Source organism: Talaromyces marneffei, chromosome 1 (genome assembly GCF_009556855.1).
Source record: "Talaromyces marneffei chromosome 1, complete sequence".
Taxonomy (NCBI): domain Eukaryota; kingdom Fungi; phylum Ascomycota; class Eurotiomycetes; order Eurotiales; family Trichocomaceae; genus Talaromyces; species Talaromyces marneffei.
Window position 1 is genome coordinate 2,220,209 of NC_072348.1, and position 14,159 is coordinate 2,234,367.

The 14,159-nt window shown below is 46.9% G+C and overlaps 5 protein-coding genes across 5 annotated transcripts; all 5 read left to right on the plus strand.

Moving 5' to 3' along the window:
* Window positions 1-142: 142 nt before the first annotated feature.
* On the plus strand, window positions 143-3,019 carry EYB26_000826 (uncharacterized protein; the record flags this gene model as incomplete). Its single annotated transcript, XM_054260140.1, has 1 exon — window positions 143-3,019. One exon carries the CDS (start codon window positions 143-145, stop codon window positions 3,017-3,019), a length of 2,877 nt encoding a protein of 958 aa, XP_054116115.1.
* Window positions 3,020-4,946: 1,927 nt separating this feature from the next.
* On the plus strand, window positions 4,947-6,879 carry EYB26_000827 (uncharacterized protein; the record flags this gene model as incomplete). Its single annotated transcript, XM_054260141.1, has 3 exons — window positions 4,947-5,696; window positions 5,759-5,944; window positions 6,007-6,879. The coding sequence occupies 3 exons, from the start codon at window positions 4,947-4,949 to the stop codon at window positions 6,877-6,879; spliced, it is 1,809 nt and encodes a 602-aa protein (XP_054116116.1).
* A 960-nt stretch (window positions 6,880-7,839) lies between these two features.
* EYB26_000828 (uncharacterized protein) lies at window positions 7,840-8,800 on the plus strand (the record flags this gene model as incomplete). The annotated part of the gene is made up of 3 exons (XM_054260142.1): window positions 7,840-7,928; window positions 8,062-8,336; window positions 8,403-8,800. The coding sequence occupies 3 exons, from the start codon at window positions 7,840-7,842 to the stop codon at window positions 8,798-8,800; spliced, it is 762 nt and encodes a 253-aa protein (XP_054116117.1).
* A 338-nt stretch (window positions 8,801-9,138) lies between these two features.
* Window positions 9,139-11,393, plus strand: EYB26_000829 (uncharacterized protein; the record flags this gene model as incomplete). The annotated part of the gene is made up of 8 exons (XM_054260143.1): window positions 9,139-9,295; window positions 9,354-9,567; window positions 9,628-9,845; window positions 10,060-10,283; window positions 10,338-10,446; window positions 10,501-10,712; window positions 10,770-11,291; window positions 11,352-11,393. The coding sequence occupies 8 exons, from the start codon at window positions 9,139-9,141 to the stop codon at window positions 11,391-11,393; spliced, it is 1,698 nt and encodes a 565-aa protein (XP_054116118.1).
* Window positions 11,394-11,834: 441 nt separating this feature from the next.
* EYB26_000830 (uncharacterized protein) lies at window positions 11,835-14,039 on the plus strand (the record flags this gene model as incomplete). The annotated part of the gene is made up of 6 exons (XM_054260144.1): window positions 11,835-12,259; window positions 12,341-12,489; window positions 12,551-12,638; window positions 12,697-13,193; window positions 13,258-13,383; window positions 13,438-14,039. The coding sequence occupies 6 exons, from the start codon at window positions 11,835-11,837 to the stop codon at window positions 14,037-14,039; spliced, it is 1,887 nt and encodes a 628-aa protein (XP_054116119.1).
* Between the last annotated feature and the right edge of the window lie 120 nt (window positions 14,040-14,159).

Consider the following 14,159-nt stretch of genomic DNA (forward strand, 5'->3'; position numbering starts at 1 on the left):
TTGCATCTTACTGGAAGGGATCAGATCGCGTTGAGCATCATGCCACGCTGATGCGACAGCCCTTCCAACCAAACCTCTTTTGCATGATTTTTGCTTTCAGTTTCTTCTTTTGAATATTGGTGTATGGCTGTTTGTATTCGACATGGACGACATTCATATGACGGCAAAATGGGCGAATCGAATGCTACGACCTTTAACATCCCTCTATCATCGTCTCGGTAAACACAGCGAATCAATCAACGCGCAAGAAGAAGAAATCAACAAAATTGTGGCTGTGGCTACGGGCATCGAGTACACCAAGCGAGACGCCTCTGGTGACGCCGAACATCATTCCGAATACGGCGACCAAGACCCGTCCTGGATTCCACGAAATCCCGAGTCGAATCGCGTCAAACATAAGTATGTGGCTAGGGGTGAACGACTTCGACTTCAACCGCGAGTGCGAGTTCGGTCGGTAATGCAGAGTCCAGAAGCAACGAAAACCTTGCCTGGCGCGATTGAAATCGCAACACCATTGATCACGGGGAAATCAACGAACTTGTTTAGTACGAACAACAAAGAGTCAGGTACCTTTCGTCAGCAAGATGAGCCAGACCCAGAAAAAACCAAACAGTCATTATTAACTCAGGGCATTGCTGAAAAGATATCACGGAGGCCAAAGAAATATCGGCCTTCGCACCCAGATCCTCAGTGGAGGCGAGAATTGAATGCAACGAACATTCTTAAATACTTCGATATCGCGGTATCCTTGGACGGCTTGTTTCTGAAATTTTTAGAGAAAACGCGATCGATGGACTCGGGTTCTAAAAGTTCTACCAGCGGAGCTCGATCATTGCTGGTGACAGTCATTCGACGGTTACCCGAATTCATCGCCGAGGAACAACGATTACAAGATGAGCTTGACAATAATGATGAGATTGATATGGCGGATGCATATTTTACAGAGTTGGAGTCGGCATATGGCTCTGAGGGCAAAGGATGGCTACCTCTCCGTGAGGCCGTGCGCTCGCAAGGGATATTTTTGATTTGTGACATGGTGCAAAAGAACTGGATCCACCAATTGACAACAACTAATCTGCTTTACCATTGTATCAACGCCAAAGAGAACGATGCGGTCGAGAGGATACTGAGCGTGCTACTTTCGAAACTGGATCCTTACAACTTTCCCTGCGGTTTCAACCCTTGGAGACCAGATACACCCGGTCGTGATCCTATCCGGCTTTTGCAAAGATACTGGCAGGTGTCTGGAAACAACTCCTATGTTTTCAAGGAAATAGAGCTGCTACTGCTGCGGAATATCATGCCTCCGGAGTGGTTGGTTACTACGACTTTAAAGGATTGCGTTATAGCTGCATGCACATCGCAATCCAAATGGGATGGCGAATATGCCGCTGCCATCAAGCTGATGAAGACGATTCTGATAACCGCAGCTGATGCTCACAGAGATCGAAAGGTCTTGAAGAAGACTCGAGGCAGGAAGCAGTCGAAGCTAACAAAACGGCGACAGAATCAAGGTTCTTCGACATCACAAGCAGGTGGACCGGATTCGGATCTAAGTCGATGCCCGGTGCATCTTCAAGACGCCACCAGCAATCTAGTCTCTAGTCTGAATGCTGCACTGTGTTGTATGTATGGTGTACGCATGGGGCAACCAGATGGCCCAGACCATGTTTCGGGTGCAAGAATAGTGAAGACTTACAACGATTTAGCTATGACAATACAACGTTCCTTGCCACTAAGTGGTTTGGAGATGGAAGATAATGAGGCAAGCCGAGCCTCCTTACTTCGAAAAGGCTACATACTCCTAGCTCATTATGTATTGAGGTGTCAACAAGACCTCTTATCGCTGGACGATACAAACGTGGAAATTCTCGATGTCGTTTTGAGTCAGGATTGCGAGCCCTTTTTCGTTCTCTTGGAACAGAATGCGGATATTATTAAGAGTCTTTCAGCAATGGTTTGCCAGATTGTTCGACTTTCCGAACGGGGCGGCGAGCAAGCGCAGTGTCGACAAGCACGAGGGCTTTGTAAATATCTGTTAAAATTTGAGCGATTCGAGCTAGAAAAACTTACGTTATTCCTCGGCAAGATTGCCATCGAGGTGGCTTTGGACTTTGCGCAATACAGCCAGGATGCCGAAGATCATACTTTTGCGGCTGACATACAAGAGGCAGTTGCAGCCATTCGAAGAGGTATCAAAAGCAAGAGCAGCTGCGCTCCAACGCCTGGAAAATCCAGCATGCAATCTTTTAGATGGGAGGAAGGTATTGGCGAGTGGATTGCAAAGACACCCTTGGATAGGACCAAGGCTGCAATGCCTCGGGTCCTGACCCGACCGATGGTAGAAATAAATAGAGTCGGATCACCTTCTAGTGTCAGTGCGGGATCACCGTCGTCTATCAACTCAGTGTCCAGCAAGACTTCAATAGCATCGTCTAGTTCAGTCAGTCTCAAAAGGAGGAGAACATCAGTTGTCAGCGCACAACCGAATGTCAAGCGACCCCGGCGAATCTACAAGAAAAAAGCCTACAAGAAGACTAGGCAATCTACACGGATAGCGACAAGACTCAGCGATATTTCAGTAGGGACTCAGGGCGAAGAACACAATCACTCCAGCAGCCACAGCGATTACGAAAGTGATTACGAAGATGTTGAAGAGGATGAAGATGCCGAAGCTGCATCCGAAAGTGAAGAATGGCTACCACAAACCGAAACAGGAGACACATCTATTGATGTACAGGACAGCAGAGCCGTTAGAGAATTGCAGGGCAGTGTTGCAAATGCACAGGCGCAAAGGATGCGGGCGAATTTTGATGTGATCATCCATAATGTTGCTGCGGCGCTCGTTCCACCGATAAAACGTGGACGCGGACGACCTCGGAAGCAAGTTGCCGAGCCAGCCTCTTCCTCTGCATCGCAGACAGCGAGCCTTCAACAACATGAAGACGTGTCACACCGGCGTCGGGTCATTCCTTGTTCTGAAGACGAAAGTAGTGACGACGAGTTGAGTTTTCTGTAACAGCCTAAAGGGGACGGGGAGTTAGTTAGGGTTTCGGGACATGCTTGGCGGCTTCTAAACTGGTTTGTTTCTCCAGGCTGATCGAATATCATTTTGATCTGTGTCTTCTTCCCGTTCCAAGCGCCGATCGAGGTCTGAGCTGCTGTTTCCTTCTTTTATTTTTTTTTCTTTTCGTTTGGTTTGAAAGCGTAAACTTATCGTTGGTGGCGTCGTATCGATACCCAGGGACTTTGGAAGGTGCTGAATAGTTATTTATCGCCTTTTATCTTATAATAATGCATTAAGTACTTACCGGTACATTATGTCTACAGTGTCCACCGGCACCATGCAAATGCTAGTCTACTAGCCTCTATTGTTAACTAAGGAAAGCAGATGATCATCAAGGTATTTCCTTTTTGGGGGGCTGTAGAGAGATATTCCAAGCCTCCCTCTGTCTCAAACGGGGAAGGTGTGACGCGCCGCATTATATGGCCAATTTGTAGATGTCACTGTGATTTCCACCACGAATCTTTGCTAGGCTTAAAAATTAACCAGGCGATGGTGTAGATGAAAATGATTGATTCATTTCATTTGGAGACGAAACGGCATGAGTAAGATTTGGCATGTTTTACAGCAAGCCACTGTTTATCGTCAAAACCTTGTATCTTTGCTGGAGCCTGGCGGTCTCCGGTTGAGGCACGTAGCACTACTTGAAGGGTCAATAACGTGACAGATAAAGATGGTGTTAATTTTTAATACTGTATACTACGTACAAAGCTCGGCAAATAGTCCCTGACAATTTGGGTCTCAGAAACACTTTCACCAGCAGCGGTGGGCCAATGAAACATGATGCTATCAAAGAAAGACGAAACTTCAAACAGGTCAGGAAAGAGGTCGAGATAAACCGCGAAAAGATCGTAACGGGAAGGAGGGCTGATTGGGCAGGTGCAGGCCCCCGGTCCGTGGCGCCTGCCTCTTAAGCCTTCCCGGGCTCTTAGTGGGCAATGCCGAACCATCGTGAAACACAGAACCTCCTGAATCTCTTCTTAGCCTCTTACACATCATAACTCATGTCTTCATTTCACACACAACGGTTGAAACCTGAAACCCTTGCAGCCATGCTCTGTAATGTTTTAAGGACGGACGCGTATGCCTTACCGGTAGCCAAGGCGCCTATTCTGCTCGCTCGGCGCCGCAAGGACCAATTTCAAAATCGAACGCTTGGGTACTCCGTACATCTACCGGTATGCCAATAGCTGGCGTTCCAGGCCTGTGTGAGATAAACCACCAATCCTGACAGGCGATAATGTAAGAGGCCGGGCCTGGCCTACTGGAAAGCATGCTAAGATGAGAAAAGTGGATGCAACTTAAAAGAAGGGATTGCCAGGTTGCTAGCCTGGCTGCAGTCCCCTGCGCCTCGAGTCAAGTCGGTCGACTTTACTCTTTTATCTTCTTCTTTCTCTGTTCGCCACGCGATTCCTGGAGAATCGATTTTTTAAGGCTTCGATAGTCTGTTTGTGCTCTTGGCCTCGCTGGACCACCTTTTCCCTTCTTTTTCATGTGGTATTGAGTTGTAACTGGCTTACACTCTGCACACTTGCCATCAACGACATTGATATTCAACTCTCTTTTCATTGGCTGAGCATGCAACTTCTCTATTTCGATCCTTTTGACATCATATGCAAGCTTGAGGCGGTCGGTATCTGGACTTTATTCGACAATCACTGTTGTACGGCTGATATCGATAGCATCAACACATGCCCAATTGACAATCCTGGATTGATCCTAACACATACAACTCAGGAGAGGTCTCTCCATTCGTAGAGCTGGCTCTCTATTGCGTTGCCTTCCCTTCTAAAGAAGGCTTTAATCTCGTCCGAAAAGCCAACATTCCCGTGCAATCAAATACCACATCATAATAATGGCAAGCTTGGCAACCACCATCATCATGGCCTCCATGGCTACGGCTGTCTATGCCCAGCAACAGGCTGCTTCGGGAGGTGGCGGTACAGTTGGAGCTGGAGGTGGTGGAACAACTACTCAAGCGACAGATTTTGAATACCTGGATAACCTGCAAGATGATTATACTCATTTCATGTTGGTTGCAATGGCTGCAACTGTTGCTCTCTACTTTGTTTGGAAATCGAGCCTCAGACTGACTTCACATATACGACGCTTACATGGACTGGGAAACGACAGTCAACGCTATTTTACTCGTGATGACTTCCGAATGGCTTGGTTCAAGAGGAACATTATAGATGCTCCATTGTTCCGTGTTCGCCACAATCGCGAGTTCCAGTTATCTCGAGCAGTGAATATGGGTACCCTTCCCAGTCGATTTCAAGCTATATGTCTAGCAGGACTCATTGCTATGAATGTCGTTCTTTGTGTACTGCACATCCCCTTTAGTGAGGGAATTGTATCCTACGGCACATTTTTGAGGAACCGCACAGGGACTCTCGCCACTGCAAATTTGATTCCTCTGGTCATCTTGGCTGGACGCAACAACCCACTTATCCCTCTACTTGGTCTATCCTTCGATTCTTGGAATATTTTTCATCGGTGGCTTGCCCGCATTGTGGCCGCCGAAAGTCTTGCTCATTTCTTGAGCTGGATGTTCTGCACTGCTGACAAATCTGGATGGGCCACAATAATCAAAGCATTTCATAATTCTCAGTTAATTATAACCGGCTTGGTGGTATGAACAGACCTTATATGATACACTTTGGTTTTGCTTTGACTAATAATGGTTCTATGTAGGCTGTTGTTGGCTTTGTCGCACTTGTGCTCTTCGCTTCTTCCGCTCTACGACATGCTTTCTATGAAACGTTCCTTCACCTACACATCTTATTGGTCTTGATGTCATTCATCGGTCTTTGGTGCCATTTAGACGGTCTGCCACAGCGAGTCTATCTTCTAGGCGCCTTGATCATGTGGGGTCTTGAGGTACGTATCACACTTGGTAAGCATGGAGTGAAGATGGGAATGAATTGCTGATTTTTATTTAGCGATTTACTCGCTTGGCCATCAATGTTTACCGTAACCTTGTTGGCGGCAGAACTACGGCCAAGGCCGAAGCTCTTCCGGGCGATGTTACGAGGATCACGTTGAAAATAGCTCGTCCGTGGACGTTCCGCCCAGGCCAACACGTGTACATATGCATTCCTTCTGTCGGACTTTGGATGTACCACCCATTCAGCGTTGCATGGAGTGAGAAGGAGCACCTTCCAACAAACGAAAAAGGCTTGGTCATGACACGGCAAGATGTCATGACGGTGCAAAAAGAGACTATTTCACTTCTTGTTCGTCGTCGAACTGGGTTCACAGAGACTCTATACAAGCGTGCTGCAAAGGGAGTGGATGGCCACGTATATCTATCTGCGTTCGTCGAGGGACCATACGGAGCTATTCATGATCTAGACTCCTACGGTACAGTGCTATTGTTTGCTGGAGGGATTGGTATTACTCATCATGTTCCATTTGTCCGTCATTTGGTTCAAGGATACGCAGATGGTGTCGTTGCCGCCCGTCGGGTTACTCTGGTCTGGACCATCCAATCGCCCGAACACCTCGAATGGGTGCGTCCTTGGATGACTAGCATTCTACAGATGGATCGTCGCCGCGATGTTCTGCGTATCATGCTCTTCATCACTCGGCCTCGCAGTACCAAGGAGATTCACAGCCCGAGTGCAACGGTGGAAATGTTCCCTGGTCGACCCAACATCCAAACTGTTTTGGACAAGGAAATAGAGCAGCAAATTGGGGCTATGGGTGTTATGGTGTGTGGTGGCGGTGCCATGAGCGACGACGTTCGACGAGCTTGTCGTGACAGACAAGCGATCAGCAACATCAACTTTATTGAAGAAAGCTTTACTTGGTAAAGCGACTATGCGGCGCACGCGGCGTTTTCATATAGAAATAAAGACCTTGGACATCGGAGGTTTTACGTTGTGACTTGATGATCTATTTTCGTATCTTGCAGTCTGCAGTTTTCTTCTCTCCTTCTCTTCCTTTTCGCTTGTCTATAGTTTTCTTGTTATCGATGGTCTAGACTTTCAAAAACAAGCATGCCGGTATATATTTTTTAGGTTTTCTCAATGCCAGTACATTTCAACCTCCAAATCCGTTTTTAATGAAGAATTCCTTTCCTCGACCGAACAGAAGATCACTTTCAAGGATCGAAAAGTCCTTGTGTAGATAACTACTTCTACTACCATATTACGTACGCATCTTTACGTTACACGCTTGACGGGATAACTAAGTTAGTTAACTAGTTAACTAAGTTATATTCCCTGATTAATAATTGGCGATTATTAATGACTAACTTAACTATTTCTGCAGGACATCCATCGATGTAACATGAAGACTGCGTAATTCTTCACTATAATTATCTGATGCGGGGCTAGTTCCTCATTCCCGACTCCATAGTCCATACAACTTTACAGGAACTTCGGCGGCTCTAAGAAAAGCCAAGCTTGAATTCAGCTAAATTTATTTATTCTAACTGGCTGTTCGTGCATGTTTGTGGAGGTGCAGTGCTGCTAAAGCGAGGTACTTATTACAGAGTACGTACTCCGTATACTCTGTCTGTACGTAGTGGGGGAAGCCTGTGGAAGCCTGGAAGGATTAGAAATGACGATATCAAAGTGGCTGCATTTGTAAGCTGATGCGGTAGTTAGTTACCTAGTTAACTTAGTTACCCTCATTCTTATTGATTACTTATAAACCCCCGACCAACCTAAATTGTTTCAACACATCAATTTCCTTAATCACAAACGTCAATTACTTACTCAACTAATACGTTCAAAGTGTCTCGACAAATAACTCGTCTGTTGTCCACCATGGCTGCTCACAGGACTCCTGACATTACTCTTTATACTGCGCAGACCCCGAACGGTATTAAGATCTCCATTGCGTTGGAAGAATTAGGGTATGCCCTCCATTTTCCTTCGAGGCCAATGGCCGTCAGTTACTTAATTATATAAACACTCTGCTCTTCTCGGCGCTTGAGCGTTGACCGATAACAGTGATTGTACAAAGCTAACCATTAACTATGTATCTAGCCTCCCCTACAAAGTCAAGAAGCTCGAGTTCAGCAAAAATGAGCAGAAAGAGCCATGGTTCCTCGAAATTAATCCAAATGGCCGTATTCCTGCCATAACTGATACGTTTACCGATGGCAAACAGATCAGTATCTTTGAGTCGGGAAGCATCTTGCAATACCTGGCTGATAACTATGATACGGAGTACAAAATCTCGTATCCCCGGGGAACTCGAGAGTATTATGAGACAGCGAATTGGCTTCACTTTCAAATGGCTGGTGTTGGACCTATGCAAGGTAAGGAATAATTGGGGGAAAAAAAATGAAAATGAATAGATGGTGACTTACAATCGTTCGCTAAAGGCCAAGCAAACCACTTCACTCGCTACGCCCCGGAACACATCGAATACGGCATCAACCGCTATCAAAATGAGACCCGCCGCTTGTACGGTGTCCTAGACAAGCACCTCTCGACCTCAAAGTCCGGCTATTTAGTAGGCGACCATATCTCAATCGCTGACATCTCGCATTGGGGTTGGATTGCTGCTGCGGGCTGGGCCGGTATCGATATTGAAGCGTTCCCACACCTTAAGGCCTGGGAGGAAAAGCTAGCGGCACGAGAGGGTGTAGAGAAAGGCAGACATGTTCCGGAAAAGCATACAGTCAAGGAGGTGCTCAAGGATAAGGCTCTAGTTGCAGAGCATAGCGCCTCGACGTTGCAGTGGGTTCAGAAGGGAATGGCTGATGATGCCAAGAAGTGAGTAATCTGTGAGTGTAATTTATGTCGGATTAGTGTTCTGTAGTCGATAATATAAGCGTTTCCAGTCCAGAATGAAGGGCTCATGTTTGTATACGGAGTATATGCGATAGCATTGTTATTGGAGGGCTTAGGATGTTAGACGAGCCGAAAATAAGCCGCCGATTGGAACTAGTCCCTTTTAGGTATAGCCTCTTGATATGAACCAAATATGGCTAGTCGCCACTGGAACACTCTTTGTCTATTTTTAAACTCTTGACAGACCTCCCTCTTCTTCATCCAAACCTCGACAACTTATTCTCTATCACAGTAGCTAGTTTTCACATCGCTGACGCTAGCAAAATGTCGTGGCGCAATAGCCAAGGAATTACAGGCTCCAACAATATCCCTCTTGGAAAGAGGCGATTCGCCGGAGACGATGAAGGTGCAAGCGAGGCATCAACGCCAACAGTCGCAGCTTCAGAGAATGGCGCGACCCGAGGCAGAAGCCCAACTCGAGGTAATTTGAGACTTCCTTTGCCTCATTTATAGTAACTTTGATACTGACTACTTTGCAGCAGATCCTCCCGCAGACGGCGTGAAACGACGCAAGAAGCGCAACCGTTGGGGCGACGCTCAGGAAAACAAGGCTGCTGGCCTCATGGGTCTACCGACCATGATCATGGCCAATTTTACTAATGAGCAGCTCGAAGCATATACTCTGCATCTTCGTATTGAAGAGATTAGCCAGAAGCTTCGCATCAACGACGTCGTCCCTGCGGATGGCGATAGGTGAGATTTCTCCATGAATTTGCCCTTGAAGTGCTTTCTGCTGACATGCAAATTTACTAGATCACCCTCGCCGCCACCGCAGTACGACAACTTCGGAAGACGTGTAAACACCAGGGAATACCGTTACCGCAAGCGCTTGGAGGATGAGCGCCACAAACTTGTCGAAAGGGCTATGAAGGTTATACCTAACTATCACCCGCCCTCTGACTATAGGCGCCCGACCAAGACACAGGAAAAAGTTTATGTTCCTGTGAATGACTATCCAGAGATTAACTTCAGTATGATTACTAACCCTCTAACTCTCCCTCTAACCATGTTTTACTTGCCCATTTTCTCTCTATTACATGCTCGATTCGGGCTGGCGAGGCATCGTGATGTTCAAGATGCCTCTCCTCGTTTCTTGCTAACCCAATGACCTTCTGGAATTTTTCGCGTTATATTATTTTTGAAGAAACAGACATACTAACACTTAGCTCACTTGCTTTACTAAAGTTGGTTTGCTTATCGGACCTCGTGGCAACACTCTCAAGACCATGGAAAAGGAATCTGGAGCAAAGATTGCCATTCGAGGCAAAGGTTCCGTCAAGGAAGGAAAGGGACGATCTGATGCCGCTCACACAAGCAACCAGGAAGAAGATCTTCACTGTTTGATCATGGCAGATACGGAGGAGAAGGTCAACAAGGCCAAGCAATTGGTCCACAACGTTATTGAAACAGTGAGTTATTCTTCCTGCTTTCTCTGATTAATAAATACTAACGTTGCAAAATAGGCTGCTTCTATTCCTGAAGGTCAGAACGAGCTCAAACGCAACCAACTCCGAGAACTCGCGGCCCTTAACGGTACACTGCGTGACGATGAGAATCAAGCTTGTCAGAACTGTAAGTCTTTTATAATAAATTTCCAACCCATTGGACTTATACTAACCTGTACAGGTGGACAAATCGGCCATCGCAAATACGACTGTCCTGAACAGCGCAACTTTACCGCCAATATTATCTGCCGTGTTTGCGGCAATGCTGGCCATATGGCGCGTGATTGTCCCGATCGTCAACGTGGCACTGACTGGCGGAACAATGGTGGCTATGGCGGCCGTGGCCCTCAACGTGCTATTGGCGGCGGTGATGCTGTTGACCGTGAGATGGAGGTAAGTCCTATCAGTTTATACCATACCATATGAAAGGTTCACTACTAACTCAAATAGCAACTTATGCAAGAACTTTCTGGCGGTGGCTCTGGTCCCAGTGGTGAAGCTCCTCGCCGTATTGAAGGAGGCCCTGGAGGCTACGAGCAAGACTCCAACTACAAGCCTTGGCAACAACGTGGGCCTCCCGGTCCAGTTTCAGACGTTGCTCCATGGCAACAACGTGAACGGGAGCAGCACGGTAGACGCGATGACTACGAACCCCGCGACAACGGCGACGCTGCCCCATGGGCACAAAGCCGTGGTAGTGGCGGAAACTACGGATATGGCTCGCATCACGGAAATTATTCTGCCCCAGGAGCCGCCCCTGGAGGAGCCGCACCATGGCAACAACAAGCTCCCCCTCCGCCTCCTGGCGGTCAAGCCGGCTATGGCTACGGGTACTCCGCATTCCCACCTCCAGCTGGTGGTCAAGGTGCTCCTCCTGGACTTTCCGGCGCTCCTCCCGGCCTCGAGTCCATGTACTACGGTGGTGCTGCTGCTCCTCCTCCACCTCCCCCTGGCGAAGGCCCTCCTCCTCCTGTAAGTATTTTAGGTACTGCTGCTTACTTCTTGAAGAATCATTGCTAACTCATACTACAGCCACCGAGCGATCACCCTCCTCCACCACCTCCACCAATGTAAACCAAAACTACGCCATTCGTGGGTGCACTAACAGGATGTGCGATCATAACTGATTTGACAGTGACTACTAACTTTGTTTCTAGTAATTGGATGTATTGTTTGCTATAATTTTGAATTGACTACTTTTCTTTTTCACATCATGACTGTATTCGACGTACAGCGAGTGTAGGCGTAGCCAGTAGATGTTGCCAAGACTTGCCTAAAACGACGGCCCTGGCATCTCCTCCACGTTTTGATCGTCATCGTTTTCTTTTTTCTTTTTTTTTCCCTTCTAGTGTCATGATCACAAGATTGATGCTATAAAACCACGCCTAAATGATTTTGAATCAACATAGAAATCTCCTCTGCTCGATTGTTTGCGCGACCGTCCTTACGGAGTAGCATCTTATCCATGCAAACATTGCACAATCGCAAGACCTGGGTGATACAAGCAAAAGAAACATGCCGTCTCTTGGCGCATCCTATGGAGCTACAAGCAGCTCACAAGCCATCGACGGAGAAATAGCCTTGGATCCTGTTTCTAGCGTCCATTCTCATACATCCTCAACTAGGAAAAAGAGCTGGCAACAACGACAACAAGCCTCTTCGCATATATCGCCTTCTCGCACAAATTCTTCCTTCTCTTCTTCTCGACAGAATAGATTGTCAATTGACGCCGAGGCCCCAGTGGCTTTTTCTAGAGCAGGTACGAATCATTCGAGTTTTCATTGCTCATCAACGAGTACTCCCGCCAAATGGTGGAAGGTACATCTATTCCGAGGCATGATTCAAGATATCAAGCGGAGAGCAGCTTATTACTGGAGTGATTGGACAGATGCTTGGGATTATCGAGTCGTACCGGCTACGGTGTATATGTATTTTGCAAAGTATGTGGGAGGTATTATCATAAGCAACCTTGAAAGAAATACCATTTCATCTTCTTCATGCTGACGTGTGCCCATTTACAGTATCCTTCCCGCTCTGGCTTTCTCGCTAGATATGTTTGAGAAAACGCATCAAAGCTATGGGGTCAATGAGGTTCTATTAGCTTCTGTCCTTGGTTCTGTAGTGTTTTCTGCCGCAGCGGCACAGCCGTTGGTTATTGTTGGTGTCACTGGTAAGTCTTGCCATACATAATGAATTGAAGTTCGAATAGAATGTACTCTGATGATGTGAAGGGCCTATTACTGTTTTTAATTATACGGTGTACGACATCATGGCTCCTCAAGGAACGAACTACCTGGCTTTCATGTTTTGGATCGGACTGTAAGCCCTTCTTTCAAACAGACACTCAAATCCTCTGAGAATTACTGACAGCATGTAGTTGGTCATTAATATTCCACTGGGTTCTCGCCATAACAAATGCTTGCAATGGCCTGACATATGTAACGCGCTTCTCATGTGACATCTTCGGCTTCTACGTTGCGTTCATTTACCTGCAAAAAGGAATTCAAGTCCTTACTCGCCAATGGAGTATGGCAGGTGAAACATCTGCCTATCTCAGTATCATGGTTGCTCTACTCGTGCTGATGTCCGGCTATGTCTGTAGTATGCTTGGTGAAAGCACACTCTTTCAACGATATGTGCGCAAATTTATCGAGGATTACGGCACGCCTCTTACTATAATATTCTTCACGGGTTTCGTGCATATCGGCCATATGAGGGATGTTTCTGTTGAGACATTGCCAACGTCCAAGGCGTTTTTTCCAACGGTGGATCGTAGTTGGCTTGTCAATCTGTGGGATATCAGCGTTGGGGAAGTATTTTTGGCAATCCCATTTGCTATTCTACTTACAATTTTATTCTATTTTGACCACAATGGTAAACAAACCACTATAGGTCGTTCTCTTACTAGAATTATTTCTTTACTGACTTGAAATTGCAGTATCATCTCTCATCGCACAAGGCACGGAATTCCCTCTTCGCAAACCTGCCGGGTTCCATTGGGATATTTTCCTTCTCGGTCTGACCACTGGTATCGCCGGTCTTCTCGGCATCCCCTTCCCGAACGGTCTGATTCCACAAGCCCCCTTCCATACTTAAGCACTCTGCGTAACGCGTCAAGTCTCCGATGATGATGAGACGAAAAAAGGCCGACCAATCCTCATCACGGATCATGTCGTAGAGCAAAGAGTCAGTAATCTCACACAGGGACTACTTACTCTTGGTACAATGACTAGTCCTCTCCTCGTTGTCCTACACCTCATCCCACAATGTGTCCTTGCAGGACTCTTCTTTATAATGGGTGTCCAAGCTTTACAAGGGAACGGCATAACCCAAAAACTCGTCTTCCTCGCCCAAGACCACACATTCACACCCGGCTCCAACCCCTTGAAACGCCTCGAACGCCGGAGCGCCATTTGGGCCTTTGTGACTCTGGAACTTGTCGGTTTCGGCGCGACATTTGCAACCACCCAAACGATTGCGGCGATTGGGTTCCCGGTTATTATCTTGTTTCTTATACCCGTTCGATCGTTCTTGTTGCCGTTGTGGTTTAGACCTGAGGAGCTTGCGACGTTGGATGCGCCGACTGCTAGTCCGTTTACTATGGAGTCTGTGGGCGGGGCTTACGGACATTTTGAGTCCGACGAGAATCCGTCTCACACCAGTGGAGTCCGTGGTGGTGGCATATTCGAAGGAAACAATATTCAAAGCTCGGAAGAATAAGCTGAAAAAGATGAGCCTGAAAGGGGCGAGTTGATTCCGGTGTCGTGAAAGGCCGAGTGCAAGGAAGAGGAGTACAATTAGTAAGTTAACTTCTCTCATATTTACCAACTATGCTTGATA